The 25,307-nt window shown below is 41.4% G+C and overlaps 1 protein-coding gene across 1 annotated transcript in view; it reads right to left on the reverse strand.

Annotated features, from left to right (window-relative positions):
* Positions 1-25,307, reverse strand: part of LOC149299819 (netrin-4-like) — a 54,072-nt gene that overhangs the window by 18,403 nt on the left and 10,362 nt on the right. The window contains exons 2-3 of the mRNA XM_089486130.1: positions 5,182-5,460; positions 461-587 (exon numbers count right to left, since the gene is read on the reverse strand). Of these exons, the coding sequence (XP_089342256.1) occupies positions 461-587; positions 5,182-5,460 (406 nt within the window). The remainder of the gene's footprint in view (positions 1-460; positions 588-5,181; positions 5,461-25,307) is intronic.

Below are 25,307 nucleotides of genomic sequence, written 5' to 3' on the forward strand. Positions count from 1 at the left end.
TGGCATGAATGCAGTTAGCGATAATGGGTACCATCCAGTTTGAAAATAATAAGAGCAGTGCATCATTGACAAGGATGTGTTTGGGGCCGATTCATGTTAATTTACTTATAATACAGCAGAACCTTTTGTAAGACAAGGACCACCAGTCGTAAAATCCTTATGTACAGGACAAAGAAGTGGGTTATCAAAAACCAAAGTATGATATAGAAAGATTGGATAACACAGGGAAAAACTGTACAACAAAGAGCAGATAGAAGAAGAACTGTCACAATGCAAGGTTATATTTGGTTTGTTTTGAAATATGCTGACCATTTCTAGCCTTTTAGTATAATAGTCCTCATCAGATTCAATACCTGTGCCGCCACTAGTGAGGGACACAATTCTAAGATGGGAGCTGGAGGTAAAGATATTCACACGATATTGTTGGAACATTCAACCATAGTAATTAACACAAGCTTACTTCGGCACACGTTGGGAGCCCCAGTTTTCCCATCTGCAGCTTGCCACGGCTGGTCATTGTAAAGGGGAGCGCAGCGCTCACAGTTAGGGCCTGCAGTATTGTGCTTGCAGATGCATCGTCCGTGGACCTATAGAGACAACACATAGTTAGATGCGCTACTTGATTTACACACAACAGTTAGTATTGCAGCGATCAAACTTCTCATTCCCAAAAGTTTACTTCCACATTGTGTTTTTATGCAACATTTTTATTTAACTTTACTAATGTAACATGTATAGACACATTCTGAATTTCTCCTTAAATTATGGAACGTTCACAGGGTATTGCTTGATATCAGGTCATCATTAAACACGCGCACAGGTTGTAGGGGCATTATTTACGGCATTTAATACGCCTCATGGCAGGGAATTCTGAGGACTTTCTGTTAATCGCAAGAAGCCTTAGAAGCTCATCCAGACATTCAGATACAGTATCTGCTGAAGAAGCAGCCTGTAATTTCAAGCAAACTATATGAAAACCTTGAAAGTGAAACATCAGAATATTGCAAATAATTTTTTCAGGTCTTTGAAGATTAAACAAAGAGAAGCCAAACCCAAAAATACAAATGATTAATACCGCCAATTAATTGTACACATGTCCTGCTTATACTTTGTATCTGGATTTTAAGGAATGCACATGTGCATGGTTATGTTCTAGTCATATCTGGAATAACAGATTAGTCATAAAGAGGTAATAGCCTAATCAGCTTTAATCTAAATTAATAAAATTGTACAACATACAAAACTTAAGTAGAAGTATGCCAAAGACAGTTATTATAATTTACTTCTGCTTAATATGGAATCAAATATGTTATAGTTATATACATAACAGTACTGCAAAATCAGGAATACAAAATATCATTCATTTTTGGCCCGCCTAGTCTGCCCATTGTCTGATGTAAGTCCTTAGGCTTGTCTTAGATTCAAGTTAGCTTTATGCCTATCCCATGCATGTTTATATTCCTTCACTGCATTAGCCTCTACCACTTCTGTTAGGAGGCTGTTTTACCTACACTAAGAAAGAATTGTATTAATGCAATCTCATTGTAATACCTTGTTAGTATTGTTTGTTGTATAGGACTATTGTAGCTGGAAATGCCTGAGTTTAAATGGAATATCTTCATAGTCGTACAGAGCTCCCTTATCAGCGACCATCACTCCTGTGTTGCAATGGCACATTGTGTCGGCTAACCCAAATTAAGGTTTATTATGTTAGTGCAGCTAGAAATTCCCCAAAACCTTTAAGTGGTAGTGTATGTTAACTTGGTAGTAAGCCGCATCGTGATTTCATCCACTTCCAATATTTCTAAGCTCTGTGTGGCACTTCCATGCTTTTACTTTTTTATTTGTTTGTAAATTGGTACCTAAATGGTTTTGACTCCTGTCTTATTAGTTTTTTACCGCTATAGATGAGCCCAATAAGTAAAGTAAATGGAGTTGGTACACACACACACACACACAGGCTCCTAATGGCTTTCCATGGTTACTGTGTTTAGTATTATTGAGGTGTTGCAGAACCCTGTGCATGTCAATGGCATATATAGCCATATAAAGACTAACATATTAAACTCAAAGGTCATAGTATCATGTAACGCTGCTTTCAGAAATGCCGTACAACTATTCCTTTATGAAATAAGGCACAGTGTATGTCAGCACGCGTCTGTATGTGGAGCTGTACACCCAGACACTGATATTTTTACTAATTCATTGTCACGTTGCCATTTAGATAAGTGGATGAATATGTTCATGGGTGTGGGTTCCTGGCGAACAAATACAAGGATACTTGGGAGGTTTTTAAAATGCCATGAATCATTTTCCTAGGTCAATTAAGAAGATTCATCAATTTTATTTTCCTCCCAGTTTCCTTGCAAGCTGAACTTATTACACCAATTTGCAAATCTTCGCACCCAGGCTTTCATATCTGTCCCCTTAAATAAAAACAACTTTGTGTCCTGTAGTTTCAATGGTGTCTGTCACAGTATCTATGATGATGGCTTCTGAAGTGTTGACATATACATATATACTAAAAGACTTGCCTGATTGCCTGATCCTAAAAACATATTCTGCAATTGTCTTCTACCAGTTCATTTTCCTCTGTTAATTTAAAACTTGGTCTTATTGGTACGTATCACATAGTTTTGAGCTTCCATTTGGAATCTACATTATATTCAGAGATTTTGTTCCAGATTATGAGATTGAAATATTAGTGCACAAGTAATTCAGAGGTTCTAGTTCTTACAGTGCCTGTGTGTGTGTTACATATTCAATTTTAAGCCACAGTAAGCCAAAACCACCACTTGATCATAAATAAAGCTTAACGATGTATGTTTCAAACATATTTTACAATTTATTTATATGGGGAAAAGCACAAGACGATACGCTGTGCAAGTTAGAATGGGTAAGAAACATATGCATTTTGCCCAGTACTAACATGCTAAACATGATGAATAGTGAATGAGTGATGGGTACGGATTACATTATTGGGGTGGCTTAAAGCATCCAACACACGAGAGAAACCATACATTTTGTCATCACTAAATTATTTGCTAGAAAGAGGGAGGCTTATTTGTCGCCAAAATCATCGTTTAGACTGCTAAAATAATAATAAATGGTTACCATTTATCTGTCTCTCTCGGCACAGTGGTTCCAATACTCATTGAGGATAACTTTTACCACCTGGTCAATGTTTTTGTGCAAATTTTGTATCAGTGATTAAGAAAATAAATATGATTGTCACGTGACATGCATTTTTGGTCTTAATTTCTACCTAGAAGATCATGATAGTCTTACATGTATCATACTTTATTCGAGAGCATGTCTGTGTTTCATATTTACTGAAATATTTATTAAGTGAGGTTGACCAAGTTTAATACAGAGTTGTCTTTTTTGAAGGGCAAAATGGTGCCGGGAAGTGGATTTCTGTACACCCATTGGTACCCATAGTCTGCTTGTGCAGACTAAGGCCCTAAGAAAATGAATAATGTATTTTATTTTCATAATTCAATTTATAAATATATTTTCTTCTGTTTATATTCCTATACATTAGGGGTGGAAAGATGAGCATATTGATTTCAGTTTCAAAGAGGGGCTGTCCCCAAGGGACCTCTGGGAGGTACATAAGCCCCCTCTACTGCCAATGTAATGGTAGAATAAACTTAAATTATATTTCTGAAATTAGGAGGCATATGTTGAAGAAAGGTATCCAGCATCAGTAGACACTGGGACAATGCACAGACACCTAGTTTTCTAGCTACTGTGAGAGAGTTCCTATCTGGTGAACCCTGCGTGAACTCCCTTCTTTCAGGGAACATTAAAAGTGGAAGTTAGTCTGGAGTTTGGCACCAACCACAGTCTAGTTCACATGACATTCCACAGAGTTTTAGGGGAAATGCTGTGCCTCTCCCTCAACTGGACAAGCCTCTTGACTTGCAGACTAGCACTCGTTTCTTCTGCATAATTACAACTAATCAGAAAGGACCTCACGTGTGCCAAAAACACATAGCTGGCACTGCCTATCCCAAAGGATGTCCTTACTTAAGATTCTCACAGAGAATAGAACAAAATATGTTTAGATTTGGCAGAGAGTCAGGGAGAGGTGGTGTCTGGCAGCATTCAGCTGGAGTGGCATGTCCAGTCAAGTATCCCAGCACTAAAGCGGCCCAAGATATATCTGTCAGGAAACACACTTTATGTGTACTTTCCAGTCTTGTCTGAAACACATATAGACAAAAGAAATCTATAGCAAGCCATTAAAAGCCATTTGGCATCCCAATGTGTCCAACAGAACACCAAAAAGTTTCAGGTAGTAGCCCAAGATGTTTAAATCAGAACAGCCCCACTGCCCTCATTGCTAGCCCTCCCAAGTATAGAATAAAAACCTATTTAGCTAAACAATAGGCAAGTTCATAAGTGGCAAACCACACATGTTGGGAAAAGTTCCTTTACATACGGATCAATGCATGCACCACTAAAGACAAGGAGACACATACCACTATATAATGCATCCAAATTACTTTATATTTCACTTGAATACGTCAATTGTTTCTGCACTACACTTAAAAGAAACTCTAGGACATTTTCATCTGACATTCCTGGATCCACCAATGTCAGCACACAAATATGCTACTGATTACTAACGCACACAATAAATGACTGCAACATCTCTCCAAGCTATGCTCCTGGCTTTAGTTTGTTCGTTGGCTGTCACGCAAGCGCTTTTCACTAAAATAACAATTTAATAGCTACCTGGGAAATTGCTGCTCTGTGAATTACACAGAAAAAAAATTGTGAACGATATAGCTTCAGATCACAAAAAAGTATTTCAACTAGCGCTATTACTCTGTCACCCTCTTGAAATCCCAATGTGATGTATGATTTAAGAGGAACTTTTGTCTCATTCTGTACACATCTTTGGGTTTATTCAATAAAGTGTGCATTGCAACCAGGTCTACAGGAGATTTGTAGTTTCAATTCATGCATGTTATGAGAAGGCAAATTTATCCTACAAAATTATTTATACTGAATGTTTCAGGCTGTGATATTAAATTCAACAAGGCAACGGTTCTATGAATCTCTGGAAGACTCTGTGGAGATTGGCTGTCCTGGAGTTTCCAGAATACTATTCTATAGAAAGATAAGTGTGTATAAAATGAAGATAAATTCATTCTGCACTTGCATACTTACCACTTGCAGTTTGCTAATCATTCTGACTTGGCGAAATCCCTCTGTTGGTACACAGTGATCTGCGTGCCCGTTGCAAAAGCAACTGCCCTTAACGATAAAATCATAGACGGCATAGTGTGCCAAGTACTGAGGTTTAACTTCAGGATCCTTGGTCTGGCATGGACATGTCTGCTGCTTCAGAAGTTGGACTCGTAAGTTGGTGATCATCAGTTGGTCTTGTGCCTCTTCACTGTAAGGATCTTCAAAGGAGTAAGGAGCGGACATCGCTCGGTATATAACCTGCAGAAAAAGGGATCCACAGGGTTAACATACATGCGCATCTTTCAACAAGCACGTTTACATTAGTCAGTATCAGGACATCGAAATATGTTTATATTTTGCAGCAGCATTTCTGAAATGCTTCAGCAGTTCCAAGGATGCCGTTGGTGTTGAATTTTAACCTAACTGCAACACATTTAACATTCTTTAAATTCCCAGCTATTAAATATTTTCAAAGATTAAAAAATATGTGACCTGAGTAGAATGGCAAGAGGTCGGGTGCATGCTGGGAAATATGTTCAACACACAAAACATGCAGTTGATGAGATTTAGTAAATATTTCTGAATAAATTACCATTTTTTGCAATAGTGGATGTTGCGAAGGTATATTTTGAGACAGCTAGACTAACGTTAGCTTGTGACAAATGACGCATATAGCTGTATAATGACGCGTAAGGGTGACATCATCTGATTCATCACGTCAGCACAGATTATTATTTATCTATTCATTTATTTAATGTCATCCATTGATTACAGACAGGGCCGGCCCAAGACCTAATGCCGCCTGGGGCGAAGTTTAAAATGCCGCCACCCCCCCTGCCGACACCAGGGGGGGGCGGCATTTTAATCTTCGCCGACGCCATTATCTACCCTCCCCCCATAGCGTTAAACAGTCCAGCGGCGATTCTCCCTGCTCTGCCACGGTACAGGCTTGTAATGCTGAGCGCCGGAAATTGACATCACTTCCGGCGCTCAGCATTACAAGCCGGCACCGAGACAGAGCTAGAGGGCTCGCAGAGGAGAGAGAGGGGCGCCGAGCGGGTAAGCGTAAACCACTCGGCACCCCCCTCTCTCCTACGCTTCAAAATAAAACAACAAAAAAAACGCGCGGGGCGGCAAAGTGCTGCCCCTTCAAAAGTGCCGCCTGGGGCAATTGCCCCACTCTGCTCCATTGTGGGGCCGGCCCTGATTACAGATATGCACAATAAAGGGTCCCAACCATTTAGAATGCCATTCTATTGTCCATCAGTTATACTTTTTGGCATGCATGAGTATTAGACTAGTGAAGAATATTTTTTATTGTTTATTGTGTAAAATATCATCTTCAAGCTGTTACCTAGATGAAAGGTGAACAATATAGATTGGAGCCCTCTTACCGCTTGCACTCGAAATGTCTTCTATAGTTATATCATACTAATATCCAGAATGTAGGGTGCAACAAATACAGACAGCTATCTTACTCAACCATCACATATGAGCCACTCGCCATGTACAGAACTCTCGGCTATGCTAATTCATCCCTGCAGTGTTTGCTTTAGTATGCTCATATGACATTAAATGCACCATTTCCTGGTGGATTGGTCCCACTTAAACGTATCAGAAGAACAAAATATCTGGATTTTAAAGGATCCATTACAAACTCAAAATTACGGTAAATGTATTTTTAATGATGAAAGCATTGCAGGTCATTCTACCTGGCTAGTAGATGAACACCATTAAGAAGCTCTTAAGATACATCCAAGTCAATTTTTAAGTGTTATCTTGAGAACAATATATTTAATAGAAACAGATGCAGAGCGGCCATCCATTTACTCTACAATCTAGAGACGGATGGAACAGCAAAGGATAGAAATGGTCTGTTTTTTGTATAGTGAATGGTAAAGCTAATATTTATTTGGTGCTAGATTTTTATGACTTGCTGGGTAACATTTGACAGCACAATTAAAATGTGATTTACAGGGACACCTGGAAACAACAAAGTACTTTAACGTGACAAACTATGTAAACCGCACACACCTGGCAGATGGGCACCATGTTTCTTATTTAACCCATTTATCTCTGAATTAACTTTGCCTCAGGAAAATATTGAAAGAACGCGGTGTACACCCACTCTTTTGCTTTTCACATGCCAACTGCTAGCAATAAAACAGCAAACATTAGCTGTGGACAGTGCCATGTAGGACCACTTAAATGTCATATCCCACTTATAATACATACGTTTAATACAGCAATACAGTAGATTGTAAGCTCACAAAACCGGGCCCTCTTCTCTTTTTGTACCGGTATATCGTAAGGCAGGGCTTGCCTAATTCCAATCCTCAAGAGTCTCAAACAGGACAGGAATTATATTTAGACTTGCTTGAAAACACATAGTTCAATGATTTTTAATCGAGATGGCTGTGCAGCCTCGTCTTAACATGTTTTAAAATGTATTGTCAATTTTGCAATCTAATGAACAAAGGTCAGAAAATTAAGAATGTTGGAAGGACATCCAAAAATGGATTTTTATAGTTAAAACGAGACTGAGCTTTTATATAAAATGATAGCGTCGCGTTAGAATCGATTACCTAGGTAAATCTAAAGCATAAAGTAAGATTTGGCATCTGCACTACAGTGTATGGGAGATGCTGCTGAATAACTGCTGGCAGATGTCGCTAGGTATGGATATCACAGGTTCTGTGTTTATCCCTTAAAAAATAAATTAGTCTTATTAAGTAGAATATAAATTGGAATACTATACTAATCCAATGTGTACAAAGAATTACACAGGAATGAATTATCCAGCAACTCTGAGTAAGGTAAAATACATCTAATCCTTAACGTAGACATGATGCATTTGATTGCCCAAATCGTGTGTTATGCATAGCTTGGATTTGTTTTTTTACACATTATCTGAAAATGTTCCCAGAAATGTTCACTAGCACTTAATTACGATGTAATCCGTTAAACTGATAACACAGAAGGAATGAAAACATGTTTCTCATTTACATTTCGAAAGAAAAACGTTTCTAAAACAACAAACACCAGTTTTCTGTATCATAGGGGATAAAAAGCACACATTGAAAGGCTCTCTCTCTTGACAAATGCTAAATTATATAATATGGTGCTATATTATAAACAGATTATTTTTTCTACACAGGTTAAACAATAGCACAAAGGGTGACTCTCTATGGGGGGACATCATAATTTAGCGAATGAACCACCTGATTTCATTTTATATATAAGGTAAGAGCGATTAGGCTAAACGCCAGAGCAGTAAACACACATCTGTTTAGGGAGGTAAAAGCTATTCCCACATGGTATATTAACCATTAACACCTTGCGTGCAGGGGACATAATACCATAATGTGTAACTGGCGGTTAAAGGATTAATTTGTCACCATAGGTACATAAAAGTCAACTTTGTATCACCTGGCCTATTATATAGCTGCAAAAATTTCAGATTTTTTACTGTTTCATTTTTTAAATGCTATATGACAAAAGATGTATTGTGTGGTGCCAACAGTGTGGAAAATCAAAGCTTTTCAGAAAAAAAGATATTTAATCTATGTTTACATATAAGTTATAAATGTTTGTTCTATTTAAATTGCATAGGGGTTTATGTACTAATCTGTTGCAGTGCAGCCATATTATGTTTTTTTCTATTTTTATGCACCTTAAGCTTCATATTTGTTGCTATCTGCTATTGGTTGTGGACCACATCTGTGTCAGAATGGCAAATCGGCTGTAGTTAACTCAAAAAATGACAAGGCACCATTGTAATTGGTCAGAACTATTAGTCGTGCAGGCTCCGGTCTCCTCCCCATGGTTCTGACAGGGGGATAATAAACAACAATGGCACCTTCGTTGTCTTTCTGCCGTTCCGTAGTAACCTTTGGTGTTGTCCTATGCCTAAACCATGGCAGTGCTACCAGCCGGCCTCTCTGCACTACCGTCCTTACTGCTGAGCATCATGATAGGTTGTCATACACTGACTCGGCACAGTCCTCCATAGTGTTAATGGGCTAGTTGGGGAGATCAGCGAAATACTCTAGGTATGCCCTCGGTACGGTAACGAGGCATCCAACGGTTCATGTAACTCGTGTTATGTGACCCTGTAGTAGTAAGGTGGCAACAGCACTGCAGCTCGCAAAGAGAGCATCAGCTACAATGAAGATTGGGCTACATGTGAGGTAAAAGGGAGGGGTAGGGAGAGTGTGTGTGTTTGTGTGTAAGTGTATGGTGTTAAAGTGTGATGCTGAATGGTGTTAGCATATGTGTGAGCATATGATGATACTATATGGGGGTAGAGCATTCATATGTTAGTATATAGCATTGAAGTGTGTGAGAGTTGCTGCCAGGGCTGTGGCTAGGGTTAGCTGAGCTGGGGTGAGCAGGGAGATCAAGTTTGCTTGTTAGTATATGTGTGTGTTTTAGTTACCAGTAGGGGGGCTGAAGAAATACTGCACCCATGCACCAATAACCTTAGGCTGACCCCTAGCAAATTCACTATTTGCAGAGCAACCACCAGTATCAATGGTTTCAGCCAAAAGGCAATGAACGCACAGGAGATTGGCAGCACTGAGTTGCATTAACTTGTGCCACTCTGTGACAAGTTTAATACCTTCTTTGGGACTTGCTGGACTTGAGTTTTTCCAACCTAAATTACTATGTTATATTAATTAGTGTTAGAGATTAAGGGGTTGTTGGTATGGCAAAACCATGGACTTCAGGGATCATTGATGTCTCACTAAAACAGGATCGGTATACACAGAAGAAGGCATGGTAAGTGTGGCCAACAACAAAAATGTCACAAACTGTCTACTACAGACTAGTGGGACAAATCAGCAGAACTAATCCTCAGAAAAATAAGACCTTCAGGGACCTGACAGCTGAAGAAACTGTTACTGATTTATTGAAGCTGGACCAGTAGGAGGGACAAGGTTGGCAAGGTTATAATCAAATTCTCATCAGAAGTCATGGTACACCTTTAAAAACTGAGCTTCTTCTACAGACTGTAAAACACAGGAATGATAAACCCTTATACACATATGAAAATACTGAGACACAGAATTGTTCGACAGTATTTGAATGGTGATAAAAATACTGCGGGGGGCGTGGCTAGCCACGGACGAAGATGGCTGCTTAGGTCTTTCGCTCTGCTAACCCTCTCCGTGTCTTCGGCGAAATAGCATGCATTTTCACCGCAATGGGCAAGACAAACAAAGCCCCTGGCACCCCCAAGCCTCCGGGGTGCAAGGATAAACCTCCACTTACCTCAGTCCGCTCCTATTTCCAAGGATCTCAAGACCAGGACTCCAGGGACTCTTTCAACAAAATGGCGCCTTCTGCCGCCAGCTCGACCGCTGAGGGCCCTGACATCTCCTGCTCCGATCTCCGAGATTACCCCTCGCTTCAGGACACTCTCTGTCTCCTGCCGACAAAAGATGAGATGGTGCCGCTTATTGAGAGAGCCACTCAGGGCATCCGCGATGCCCTGTCTGACCTTAAGGCCGACGTACAGCAACTCGGTGACCGCGTGGCGGCGGTGGAGACAGATGCCGCGAAGATTACCGATTCCATGGATGCACACAAGTGCATGGATCTACACAAGTGTCCGAACACTCTCATACCCTGCCCCTCTTGGCCCGGAAACTGGAGGATCTCGACAACCGCGGCAGGCGCAACAATCTCAGTATACGCGGTCTTCCTGAGCATATTGAACACGCTTGCCTCGACACTTCAGGCTATCTTCAATGATCTCCTCCAGCGCCCTGCTGATACGCAAATCGTATTTGACCGAGCCCACAGGGCCCTCAGGCCGAGAGGCGACGCTACCAGCCCCCCGAGAGACGTTGTCTGCCGACTTCACTATTACACCGTGAAGGAGAGCATCCTCAGAGCCTGCCGGACAAGGGGCGATCCCACTTGGAACGGCCATACCATCACAATTTACCCGGATCTCTCCCCCACCACTTTACAGGCCAGACGCACTCCGAAACCACTGACGGCGGCCCTGAGAGAGGCGTCGATTCCTTACCAGTGGGGTTTTCCGTTTGTGCTAATCGCTCGAAAAGGTTCTGACACGGTCGTCCTTCGCCAAGCTTCGGATGCCCCTTCTTTTCTGAAAAGCCTGAACCTGCCTCCTGTTGCTATACCGGACTAGGAGTCGACCTTGGTTGCTCCCACCCGTTTACGAGATCCGTCTAAGGACTGGTCGCCCAGACCTCAGCGACACAAACGACCGAAGTTTCCGGCGACTTGATTTTGCACCACACCGCAGACGTTAGTACTTTATTTCCACCCACCGTTGCAGATTGACTCTTTCCCTCTGGCTCACCACCGGCCCCTCTTCGGCTCTTGACCATTTGTGTGGACCCGGATCGTACGTTCGCACTGCTGCTGGACCCGGTTGAACTGCTCCATCTGGTCCTTATGACTTCACCTGGGAGATGTCTTCACTCTCTTCGAGGCTGCAACCGCTCCAGGGTCTGGCTCTTATACGGCTCTCGCTTCTCCTTCTCCTGCCGGCTCGCCGTTCTGATGACCCCAGTGCTCCTCAGGTTCTTATGATACGACGACGACCGGGCGGCTTTTTCCTGCACCTGGCAGCTGGATTTTCTTCTCCTGGGTCGTCTCCTTGTTGGCGGTCTCCTTACGGACGCTCTGCAGCTCTGACTATGTTCTGGACTCGCCGCCGATCTTGTCTGCTTTACAGTTTGATTTTATTTTGTCTGATTCTTTCCTCTTTCCCCCGTGTACCGATTTAAGTTGTTGTCCCGATCTGTCACACTGGAGCCTGGTACCCCTTATATTCATGCGGCTCTGCACTCACGCATACACATAGCACCCTTGCCCCTCACACACATATAAGGGTTCTCCCACTAGCCTTCACTTTCACCTCACAAGATACGAGATTCCTCTTCCCCAGGTTGCACCGGTACATCTGGAGGCTCTCGATCCTCCGCAAGCACACGACCCCACACACTTACTCACTTCCACGCCCGCGGTCCTCTACGTCCTGATACGGCTTACTGCCTCTCAGGTGTGGACCCACATATCACCGTTCATGGGTTGAGTGCCTTCTACGGTGTGGATTCCTATTTTCACCCCTTTGTTACAATGCACCACAGATCATATTTTTTTCTTTTATTTCCTCTTTACATATGTATATATACATATGCGTTCTTTTCATTTTGATGTCCTTCCTATACATGCACATCTCGTCTCACACTCATACACACTATCGCATTTACATTTTCTACCCACCTGACACGGAGAGGGTGCTCTTGCACCTTCTCTCGCTACCTTCACCCACTGTCGATACGACACGTCATTGTTTGTATTATTTCACCACCCCTACCAGAGCCTACCTACCCTGCCCTCTGGGTTTGGTACTAGGTCTTTGACCACTAGTATGGTCATTCGGCTCAATACTCGATGTTGTTACATCAGGGCTTCGCGTTGCCCAGTTTGTTTTCGGTTTTTGTTTATTGTTTTTATGCACGTACGGTATTCTGTTCTTTTTGCTGTCATATTGTATTCTTTTGGATGCTATGAGGTACCGTCACCACGTATTGCTGTGCCTTGACCTTTAATGTCCTATGGCTATCAATCACCTTAAATGTACGTCTCTGAACGTCAGAGGCTTGAATAAACCCCAGCAAAGGTCAAAACTGTTCCTGCTCCTCCAATCCTATAAAACCCACATAGCCTTCCTCCAAGAAACTCACTTCACGGCTTCACAGGAATTTAGGCTTACAAATAGACACTTCCAATCGGCATACTTTTCTAGCTCCGCCACTACCAAAACCAAGGGCGTCGTCATTTTATTGCACAAAAGCCTTCCATTTCAACTTATTGATGCCTGGAGGGATACGGAGGGTAGGAGCCTGATTTTTAAGGGTTTTTTGGGTACACATAAGATCACCTTAGCCACCGTCTATGCCCCCAATAAGGACCAAATACCTTTCCTAGTACGCTTTCTGTCCAAGCTTGCTGACCTCCAGGAGGGACTGACGATTTTTTGGGGGGGGTCTTAACATGGTTCTGGACCCTAGACTTGACTGCTCGACAGGTACGTCCCATCTCCCATACGTTAAAATTAAGAAAGTAAAACGGATGCTCCTCCTTAACCAATTAGTAGACGCTTGGAGGGCCAGTCACCCTACTGACCTCGACTACACCTTCTTTTCCCCTCCGCACAACAGATACATGCGTACTGATGCCTTATTCGTGTCCCACCATCACCTTTCCTACCTCCATTCCGCTTCTATTGGGACGCAGGCGATCAGTGACCACGACCCCGTCCATATGTTTCTCCGGCTCCCTTCTTGTCCTCCCAAGGTCTGGTGCTGGCGTCTTAATGCCAACTTGATAAATGACCCCACGTTCCTCCTGGAACTCGAGGATCACCTCAAACATTATTTTGAGGATAACTCTGCCCGAGGTACCCCGGTTCCGACGGTCTGGGAGGCCGACAAGGCGGTGATGAGAGGCCATCTTATTCAGCTTGGAGCCAAACTGAAATGTTTGGACTACCTGTCCATTATTTCCCTCACTCGTCAAATAGCAGCTCTGGAGCTCCGACATAAGCTTACTCTCTCTCATGACACCCACGCACAGCTCCAGGCTCTCCGCGCCGACCTCTACTCCCTCCTGGACTCCAGGGTTAAGCGGAAACATTTTTATGAACTGGGCGACAAGCTTGGAAAGCTACTAGCCAGGGCCCTTAGGGCCAAAAGGTCGGCCACCTACATACCCAAGATTAGAGACGCATCGGGTACGTTGCATCATCAAACGAGGGACATTGCTCGCTGTTTTTCTGACTACTATTCTGAACTCTATAACCTGAGCGGGGGGAAGGACCCTGACGAACCGACACTCGATCGTATGGCAGCGTATCTAGATAAACACCTAAAGCTCAGGCTAACTGCTGAGGATAGGATTGGGCTCAACTTGGAGGAAGTGGAGCGAGCAATCAAATCCCTACCGAAGGGCAAATGCCCTGACCCGGATGGATTTACCCCACTGTATTATAGCAAATTTCTCCGTATTCTAGGCCCCCAACTAGTGACCTTTTTCAACGCCCTAGCTGACGGGTCACCTCTTGACCCCCAAACGAATACAGCCCACATTACAGTCGTCCCTAAACCGGGCAAGGACCCTGAAATCTGTGGCAATTACCGCCCGATTTCGCTGATCAACACTGACCTTAAAATTCTGGCCAAAATCTTATCTTTTAGACTTAATCCTCTCCTCCCCAAGTGTATCCATGGGGACCAATTGGGGTTTGTGCCCGGTCGGGAAGCCAGGGATAATACCCTAAAGGTCCTAAACCTCGTAGCGCTGGCCCACGCGCGCAAAACTCCCCTCCTCCTGGTATCCACGGACACGGAGAAGGCCTTCGATAGGGTCTCGTGGGCCTTCCTCTTCCGTGTCCTTGACAAGTTGGCTGTGGGCCCCAGGTTCCTCCAACACATTCGCTCGCTGTACTCTTCACCCTCGGCTTATGTACGCGTTAACGGCTCCCTCTCTGACAGAATCACTCTGGCCAACGGTACCAGACAGGGCTGCCCCCTCTCACCCTTGTTATTTCTTCTTACGTTAGAGCCCTTGGCTAATGCCATACGGGCCAACCCCCATATCTCGGGCCTTTCAGCGGCAGATCAGGATTACAAGATATCAATCTACGCCGATGATATGCTGTGCTTCGTTACTAATCCAATGCTTTCCCTCACACACATTACCTCAGAGTTGCAGCAGTTCCATGACCTAGCGCAATATAAGATTAACCTGCAGAAATCGGAGATCCTGGGCATACATGTCCACCCCCCCCCCGTGAAACTGCAGCTCCAGGCCGTCTACCCCTTTCGGTGGACGGATACGTACCTGATCTACCTCGGGGTGCACATTCCGGCCGACCTGTCCACTCTGGTGGACTTGAATTTTGCACCCCTGCTGGCGTCAGTTTCAGCGGATCTGAGGAAGTGGTCCTTCAGTAACATCTCCTGGTTTGGGAGGGTAAGCGTACTCAAAATGAATATTCTCCCATTTTGTATCTCCTGCAAACTCTCCCTGTCTATTTAACTCAGTCCTTCCTTAAACGGTGGACTAGGACCTTTACGAGATATGTTTGGTCCAACTGTCCCCCTAGATTGGCTCTCTCTTACATGACCGGTACTAAGGAGTGTGCCGGGTTGGGCCTCCCGGACATCGAGGGTTACTGGGTTGCTTCCCACCTTCGGCGGGTTATAGAATGGTCATCTCACTCACATAAGCACTGGGTCCAAATTGAAAATTCCCTTTTTCCACACGACATTGCTGCTGTACCTTGGCTTTCGCGGACGCATCGCTTCCCCAACCCACCGAGACACCCGACTATCACCCCGTGTCTTTCATAGGATCCTGCTAAGTACCCAATAACGTCCTGCCCTGGCCCGTTGACCCCCATCTCGTCCAACCCTGACTTCCTCCCTGGTTTGACCCATACTGATATACAGCTTTTTGTGCCAGCTCGAGAAAGGGCCCCATATCGGACTTTGTGTCTGATGCGCCCGTGCCCTTCGGGGCGACTTTTCTGTATCACCAGATTAAACATTTCCTGTCCTCCCTGTCCCCCGCTCCCGACTTGACTAGACCGATGACGCCGTTTGAGTTACTATATATGGATTCCTCCAGACATTCCCACCTTCTATCCACACTTTATAAAAAAAAATTGTCATGCCGTACCCATAGGAAACCATATTTTCTTAGTCTGTGGGAAAGGGACTTGACCCGCACGTTCGAGCAGGACGAATGGGACAAGATGATATTGCTCACCCTTAGAGGGGTCATTTCTAGTAAGTTGCAGGAGTCGGCTTACAAGCTCCTCACCAGGTGGTACAGGGTACCCGCCGACTTGCATCGCTTCCTCCCACACGTTTCCCCGTCCTGTTGGCGATGTGGGACTGACGAAGGTACCTATTTGCACTTATGGTGGCAAAGCCCCCCTGGTGCAAACCTTATGGGCGGCTGTAGCTGCGGTGATTCGGGCAGTTGATGACCCTGATTTCCAATCCAGCCCTGAGTCCATATTGCTGCACCACACCCCTTCTAGCATGGGTGCTTATAAGCGGTCACTCACCATCCATTTTATCGCCGCGGCTAGGGCTACCATCCCTTGCTTTTGGAGGCAGGCTAGAAGGTAGGCTTTATTTGCCAGATGGAGGATTTGGTCATGACTTCCAGGGGCTTTGGCTACAAAAACGGGCTAAAATGGCTACCATGGAGGGAGTTTCTGGCTTCTCCATCTTTCCGCACTGTACTGGGTGACTTTATTGATGCCCCTCCTGACCCAGACGCTATCTGAGTGGGTATTCTCTCCATGTGAGCTTGTCCTCTCATATTCCCCACTGGTTCTGCCCGCCTCTATAGTTCGCTATACCACTTTCATTTTGCGGACGTTCGCTGACGGTAATCTACCTGTCCATTCATGTCTCCATTAATTCACTTCTCAATTCACCCATGCATCCACACATACCACCTACTGTACATTCGCTATTACGTGCTTTGTTTTTTATTGTTTTATTTGTTTAATTTGGTTTATACATTTGATCTTGACATTCTCCGGAACGATGCTGCCTACAGACGGTTCCAGTAACATTACATCTGTGACATTGTTTGTATTATACCGTTGTTGCTATACTGACCACTTCGCTTGTGCGGCACATTTTGATGTCTGAGGTTCATATTTGTACTGTCTTCTCTCTTGAATGTGTCTTGCCTGATGTACGATGTTTTGTTGTGTCATGATGCCTGATGTATCTTATCCTCGACTGTACGCAACATTACCATCTTTTCGATAAAACGGAGACTTGAAAAAAAAAATACTGGAACACAAACTTGGATTGTTCAAAATGTCACAAAAGGTTAAGAGCTTCATCCAAGAGATAAACATACTTCAACTGCCTGGAAACTTGACTAATTTAAACCACATTGAAAATCTGGGAGATATTATCAAGGCTAGAAAGCAGAAAAAAATAACTTATCATTAAAGGAAACTTAATATCCATATTTGTGATAAACATGTGCTTCTATGAGAAGGTAAAGATTAGGTGTCACAATTGTGTGAACTCAATGTCAAATCCCATATAATGATATTAAATTGCAGCATACCCCATCCTAAAGGCTACATACTTTTGAGTATAAAGTGATAAATGCTTGTGAGAAAAAAAAATGTAGTTATTTGATTTAGTACTAAATAATTTGAAAACCACCAAACACAAAAGTGGAAGGGAATAGTCACCCTGGGCGAACCAATATGTAAGAGTGAAATGACGAATGAGGTCATTTGGTAATGATGGGAGCTTGTAATAATATCTCTGCTTTTGCAAAACTGCTTTGGAATTACCATAATGTGCAATGCCAAAAAATGAAAAGTGGCAGAGCTTTCATCAATATATCCAAAAGCGTCACAAAAATCTTGTAATAACTAACAATTTGACATTCTGTTTCATTCTGATTCAATAACTGCACAGAGTGCTTTACTCTTGCCAGCATGTTTGTCCCTAATGGCCAGACAAGTAATAAATTAAATTATATAGTGGTTTTAGCATTTGGCATTACTTATGCCATTGTAACGATTCATTTGCCATTGACCTCAAATTTAGGTTATTTGCATAATAACCTACTTACATTTTCCTTTTGTATTTTGTGGTACACCCACACACAGCTTAATTCTCTCTCCTGTAGAAGGACTATGAAATGTGTGTTGTGTAACATGCACATAACCAAAGCAACTTGCTTTGTACATACACAAATGGACAGTGTATGTTGTGATTACATAAAAATTGTAAATGTTCCATTGAGCTGAATATTACCTTCAAAATGTTAATATATGTATGACCACTTGAAACATACACTATATGGACAAAAGTATTGGGACACCTGACCATTACACCAACAGGGACTTTTATGACATAGCATTCTAAACATATAGACATTAATAAGTAGAGGACAGGCACAGATGTTGGACCAGAAGGCCTGGCTCACAGTCTCCGTTCAAGTTCACCCCTAAGGTATTTGATGGAGTTGAGGGCCAGGAATTGTATGGGCCAGAAGTGCTGAAGGGAATATACCAAGACATTTTGGACAATGCTATGTTTCCAACTTTGTGGGAACAGTTTGGGGAAGATGCTTTTGTTTTCCAGCAACCCGAATGCATAGGTTGTTGGTGTGGAAGAACTTGACTGACTCGCACAGAGCCCTGACCTCAACCCCATCGAACACCATTGGGATGAAATGGAACGGCGATTGCGATCCAGGCCTTCTCGTCCAACATCAGTGCCTGACTTCTACTGGATGAATGGGCAAAAATTCCCACAGAAACACTCCAAAATCTTGTGGAAAGCCTTCCCAAAGAGTCAAAGCTGTTATAGCTACAAAAGAGGAACCAACTACATATCAATGTCTATGTATTTAGAATGCGATGTCATAAAAGTCTCTGTTGGTGTAATGGTCAGGTGTCCCAATACTTTTGTATTGGGAAATCAATGGAATGTTACTGTAATTAAACTTTTAAAACCATGGACCAGAATTGTTTTTTACATAGAACACCCAATGTGTTTTAATGCCAACAGGCTAAGACTTTAGCATGTTTTATGTTCTAAGTTTAAATAAACATATGGGGTTGTGTTTAAAAATAAACATATGTGACATATACTTATTAAAACCCACTTAATGTCTATACTAAGGAGAAAAACATCTTAAAAGGGACACTATACAAAGTCATCCAAGTTTCCAATGAATGCTGACAATTATAGAAGGGTTCTGGAAGCTTTTTCAGAGCTAATCCAGTATGGTTTTGATGGTGCAGAAAGGGGATGTCTGAGCTACATTAAACGGTTTGAAAGTTTCATAGATAAGTTGTAGGGGGAGGAAAGGTATGGGATGCAGCAGCGCAGTGATGACATGAACATGACATGAACCTTGGAGAGAAGAAAGGGTAAGGGCAAAGCACCGGAACATTGCAATTTGACATATAATCAGGGCCAATTATGTTAAGAACTTTGAGAGATAAAAGATAATTTTACTAGATGCTGGGTGTATCTCTCTCCGTGGAAAAACTATGTTTAACAGTTTTTTTGTATCTCTTTAATTACAAGGTTTATTACTTCAATGTAATGCATTACAGTGGTAGCACCCTTGCCATAGGAGCAAACTTTCTAGAGTTATAGTTCTCTGTTAAGCATAAGTAAGCAAACTGTATGATCATAAGTTGTATTTATGGCCCATAAGCACTGTTTTGAACTCTATTCTGCGTTCTGGAAACTGCGAGTCAAAGCAAAACCTACAAGCTTTGCATACCCACTAAAATACATTGAAAATTTGTTATTTAAACCCTAACAAGTGTTTGCATCAAATATATTTGCAGCCAAAATTTGAGTGCAATTACGAGAGGTTCACATTAAAAAAAGGATTAAAGAAAAGGATACATGTTTTATGCAACACTGTAATGTGCATAATGTGTATATATGTCTCATTGATAACAATCTGTATTGATACCGACATAGAAGTGATCTGTTACTTAATACTAAGCAGGAAGATCTACCATATTAAAGGGAAGTGAGAGATGGAAGATAATTGTGAAAGAGGTTTCTATATTTGTTTTAAAATATACCTTCCCGAATTGAACTGTAATTTCTCCTGCAATTCCAGTTATGACCACAGGGGGAATCTGAAATAACATAACCTAGGTCTTTCTCTTCAGAATGCTTTCTGTGTTCCTTTATAATCATGTTTTAATTATTATTATTACTAATTGTTTTATATAGCGCTATCATATTCCAGAGCACTGTACAATGTATTTAGTGGTAGTCTGATACTTTTTAGCAAGGTAAATATAAATATGTATATGTGTATGTATATGACCTTCAAGTCCATACTTATTTTAAATTTAAATGTTTTCTTTACAGTCCTAAAATAATATTCAATTTGACTATGCATAGCTACACAGGTCTAGCATTAACCATAATCCAGGAGTTTAAATATGTTTATGCATCTGCCTTACATATCGTGCTAACCAAAGGAAACAGATTAAAAATAGATTTTTAAAAACAGCAACAGAATTACAAAAAAACCCTGAAAGATATTTGTATAAGGCATTTGTAAAAAATGTGCAGTTTATGTAAATTAAATTATTGCTTTTAAACCGTAGCATAACCACATCTCACCCAACTGCATAAGCAGCAAACTGCATATAAAAAGCAGCTGAAACAAATACCATGTCCAGAAAAAGCATTTAAAGCCCTTGATATTTGAGAGTATGTTACAAAAAGACAACAAGTGAGCTATCATTTCATGGAACATATGCCTGTATAGTTCACATGGCTGGTATAAACAGTCTTTGTTATGTTTATATGCATTACATTATTATGTTTATATACATTAAAGGAATGTACTATTGGATATTTATGCAGTAAGAAGAATGTTCCATTACTAAACAGTAAAGGAAAATAATGAGCTTGTTATCTATGGTGCCTATGCTTAATTCAGACTGCTGAACTAAAACTGCCATGGTCCTCCTCCATGGTAGTTATATATCAGCTATGGCTCCAGTGATCTTTAATTTATAAGCATATGTTGCCAAAGATTCACATAGATCAGTCACCCATATCAGATCTGACGCCATCAGGATAATTGTGCCTCAGGCAACACAGAGAGATACATTTCAGTGACAAGATGTTATTATTCACTTGTGGGTGACCATATGTCTCATTTACCTGAGGCCAGCTATTATACGGACTGCTACAACCAGACTGTACAATTCTCACGTTACTCAGCCACAAAACAGGTGAAGATGCTCAAGACAAATTATGATCTATGAATCTATCATGAAAAAGGCATGTTTATAAGACTTGCATTGACAACATATTTGCATTTTTCTTGCCGGAGTGGCTTTAACTATTCTCTTGGCAGTCTCAGAGATAATAAAGGGATCTATATGGATCCACTTGTGTGAACCTTAAATAGGACAATACATAGCACCTCTACAGTCCTTTTGGACTCACAGCACTCTATGGCCTGATATAGAGGAAACGGTGTACCCTTTTTAAACTAACAAAGTTTAACACAGACTTATAAAGCAGGAAACGCATGTGAAATTATTACAGGATATTATTATGGTATGTACCAATTCTCACGCACCAGTTCAGTGTGCTGAATTAGCACAGTGCTGACACAACACAGAATTTATACTTTCCTATTCTTTCTTTAACCCCTTTGAGCAGAAATATGTTAAACATATGCATTATCAGGCAGGTGCATCCTGTCACATACTTGGTTGAATTAATATTTAAACACCTGGACGTGTTACTATCCTATACAGAAATACAGATTTTATCAGATTTATTGTCATTTAATGCTCTACAGAAAATCACACCTGAATCAACAGGGGTGGGGATGTGTGTTTTCACAGTTGTATCAGCCTTCTAATTTTAGGTATTCGTTTTGTATGGCATGGTCCTCTTTATGGAATTCATAAGCAGCACTAGATTTACAAAAAGGTAAAGTGTAGGTGATCAATTCGCTGGCACTATCCACTTTCCTCATGCAATGGCAGCTGACAGGGCCCTGGTAGTGTCTTACGGTAGATTAAGAAAGAGTTGTTAATGTCTGGAGGTCTCTGGCTGTCTTTTATCTATCATTGGCACCCCACCAACAATAGACAACTAATAAAACATATCAGAAGGCCTGGTAATAAATAAATATTAGACCCTCTATATAATTATATATTGAAGAACCTCAGATCACAGTGAGGGCCATTTATGTCAGCTAATAAGACATTTGGCCAAGCAAATAATTACACATTGCTCCAGAAGCATGTGTACCTACTTGCAATAAATGTAATCCTAATAGTGTCTGCAAATTAAAGTTTGTATTAAGAAAGTTAAAAAAAGTACTTACACTGTGATCTACACATTGTGATAAAAAATGCAGGTAAAAAAACGATCATGAGAAAATAGCATTAGAAATTGTTTGTGCTGTCCCTTAATCATGAAATCATTGTAAAATATTGTATTCAAATTAACCACTGCGATGGGGAACAGTCAGCAACATTGTGGTACAGTTTGCTACGGATGGTGTGCCAGCTACAGTTGTTTCTTAACCATTTGGTTTATAGACACCATTCTATCTGGTCTGCCAAATTAAATACTTTTGTAACTAAAGGAATAATTTTTAGAGCTGTTGAAAGTTCACACTTTTCACCATAAGGCCATAAGTCGACCAGACGTTATCTCCACTTTCCTCCTTACTGCTGGGTGTCAGGATATGGCGTCATATCCCAGTGCTCCACTTGTTAAGGATGTGACGTTTCAGGCCGAAGGAAACAAGGGATGATTCTGCCAACTCAGTACAGTACTCCATGGCGTTAATGGGCCTGTTGAGGAAATCAATGATCTCCCTTTCAACTGGCCCACAGAGCAGTGGCTCTAGAGGAATCCTGATCACCCAATATGGTGGCTGGCCATCTGCTATGAGGCAGAAAGGCTATAACTTTTCTAGTGCATGCAATTAATGTTTCAGGGGGAACAGCACCTTTATGACCGAAGGGTTAAAATAAGTGGCAAAGAGTTATGTAACAATTCAGAATCAGCATGCCATGTGCCATTTAAGGAACCTTTGAGGTGGTTAGAATAAACCCTCTAAGGTATGAATGCGCATAGTGCTCCTACACCACAACATGTTTTTATTCCCTACACAAATACTGACTCACCAATTTTTGTTTTGTCTGCAATCTTAAATATTTTTGCCTCAGGTAAACCAACACACACCCCTCACCGGTAGAGATTTATGGCCTGGGGCCTGTCTTTTTCTTGAGATACCTGCTCTTTGAGTAAATAGCACAACCAAGAGAGGGGCCTGCTCTGACTTGCAATTAGCAGCGTGTTCATCGATACTACAAAGCTACATCGTACACAATCCTTGTGAGGATACAAATGGATAAGGTGGCTAAAGTTAAGACATTTTTGAATGCCAATAAAGTGCTGTGTGCTGGTCATTATGGTGAAGAAAACACATCACAAAAAACATAAGGAATGCATTATCAATGTACTTTGTAAGTACTTTAAGTTAAAATGCACTCTTTGCATATGTTAAAATACATTCTTGAGAGCATTGTCCCCTCCATTGTCTGGTTTTTGCACCACTTTCTCCTGCCTTCTGCTCATGCCCAGGGGTCATAAGCCATCTCAGTAGCAGCAGCAAGCAGGAGACCTGGTTCAGTCGAACCCGGACTAAGGAAGAAAATAGCGTAGGTGCTCCTGCACACTACGTTTAAATCATTTTGCAGAGTACAGCCACATGTATTTAGTCTATGGCTGCACAATAAGGTGCTGGATCTGCCATGCAAAGGTAAGTGACCCACTGGCTATTAGCCCGGTTCCTCTTAGGGGGCAGAGAGAGAAGGCAAATGCTTGATGATTCTACTGAATCCCCCATTCAATTGCAAAGGGAAAAATGTGTTAATAATATAAAGGCAACACACTGCTGTCATATGCATTAAAGGGCATGTGATGACTGGCTTTATAATGCATACAGTTTATTATATTAGAAATAGTACAAGTTGTGTAAGGGTAGAGGAGATCTATAGCAGGGTGTGTTATGATGGGGAGATGTGGAGGACACAGGGTGTAATATTATAAGGGTTTGAGTGTGTTAAGGGCAGGGTGCAGAGCATTAGCTTTTATTGTCCTATAGTGCTGTGTATTATGTTAGGGAGCTGGGTGTGTATTCTAGGGACCCAACTGCATAATGTTTAGGCCAAGTAATGGTAGATCATTAGATGATCACGTATGGAAAATACAATGGGGGTATGTATAAAGAGTAATTGCGGGGCAAAGTAAAAAAAAATTGCTACATTTGCTATGGTGACTGTGCCCATTTACTAGTTTACAAATCACTGCTCTGTTATCCAGGATTTTTGGTCACTCATTTGACATATTATAAAATAGAAAGCACAGTTGTTGCACATCAAGATCCACCTGACGAAGTAAAGTAATTAATTTACAAGAGTTAACAACCCCACCACGCCACCTCAATCCTAAAACCAAGACCTTTGTTTTCCTCACAATGTGACTTTGTAATAGCACCCCCATGATAGCTGTGGATCCTATAGAAACAATCAATAAAATGTTTTGTCTTTTTATGGATTTATCTGTAAGTGTGGCATTTTTGACTGTAAAACAATAATAACATTACAAGCCGAACTTACTGGGAACTAGGATGCAGAGGAAATTATATTAGGCTCTACATCTTAGTAGCCTAAGTCATTGTATATCCGAAAGAGAGAAGGAGAAGTATACTGAAAGACTTGAAGAGCTCAGAAATACATTGGAAATTATAATTAAACATGTAGAGCTAATTCTAAATTAAATCAGATAAACTAAATATAAAAAATGTGACATGAGTCAAGAAAATTTCCCAACAGCAAGACTAATCTAGTCTAATGGCATAGTAACACTATAACTTCCATTATCAGTCCTAAACAGCTTTTAAAACTAATGTGTAACAAAGCGATTTGGCTCATCTGGGTATATTGTCCGCAGAGGAAAAAATACACAAAGACACATTGTTTTCCTGTTTCTGTATCATTATTGATCAGACATCTGTCCATCTTCCTTCAGCACCCTGCGAGAGTGTTCAGCAGTACAACACAGCGCAAACAGACTTTTAAAGTGGAGCCATTGAGAACATTCTAACCACAGATAAACTGGATTAACTCCCTGTCTTTGTTTGATTTAAATTAAATCATTAGAAAATAAAAAAAAAAAACTTAAAGAAAAAGTTCATTGATGCTAAGCCCAGTAAGACTATGATGAATGCTTGGAAGACCATTTTATTAAAGCTAGTTTAATTACTACAATAATGCCTCCTTCACACTTTTGTTTTAATCTAGCAAATAGTACTTTAGTATATTGCTACCTACTAAAAGATGATGAAATGTTTAACTAAATAAAAAAGGCTTTGCTTGATAGTTGTGCTTTCGTACTGTAGCTGCCAAGGAGCAGTTACTGTAGGTAGAGTTTGGCTTGTTTCCATGGAAACTGAATTATGTACTATTCAGGGCC

The sequence above is a fragment of the Sceloporus occidentalis genome, unplaced genomic scaffold, assembly GCF_023333645.1.
Source record: "Sceloporus occidentalis isolate IW3139 unplaced genomic scaffold, rSceOcc1.0.p SCAF_28, whole genome shotgun sequence".
Lineage (NCBI taxonomy): Eukaryota > Metazoa > Chordata > Lepidosauria > Squamata > Phrynosomatidae > Sceloporus > Sceloporus occidentalis.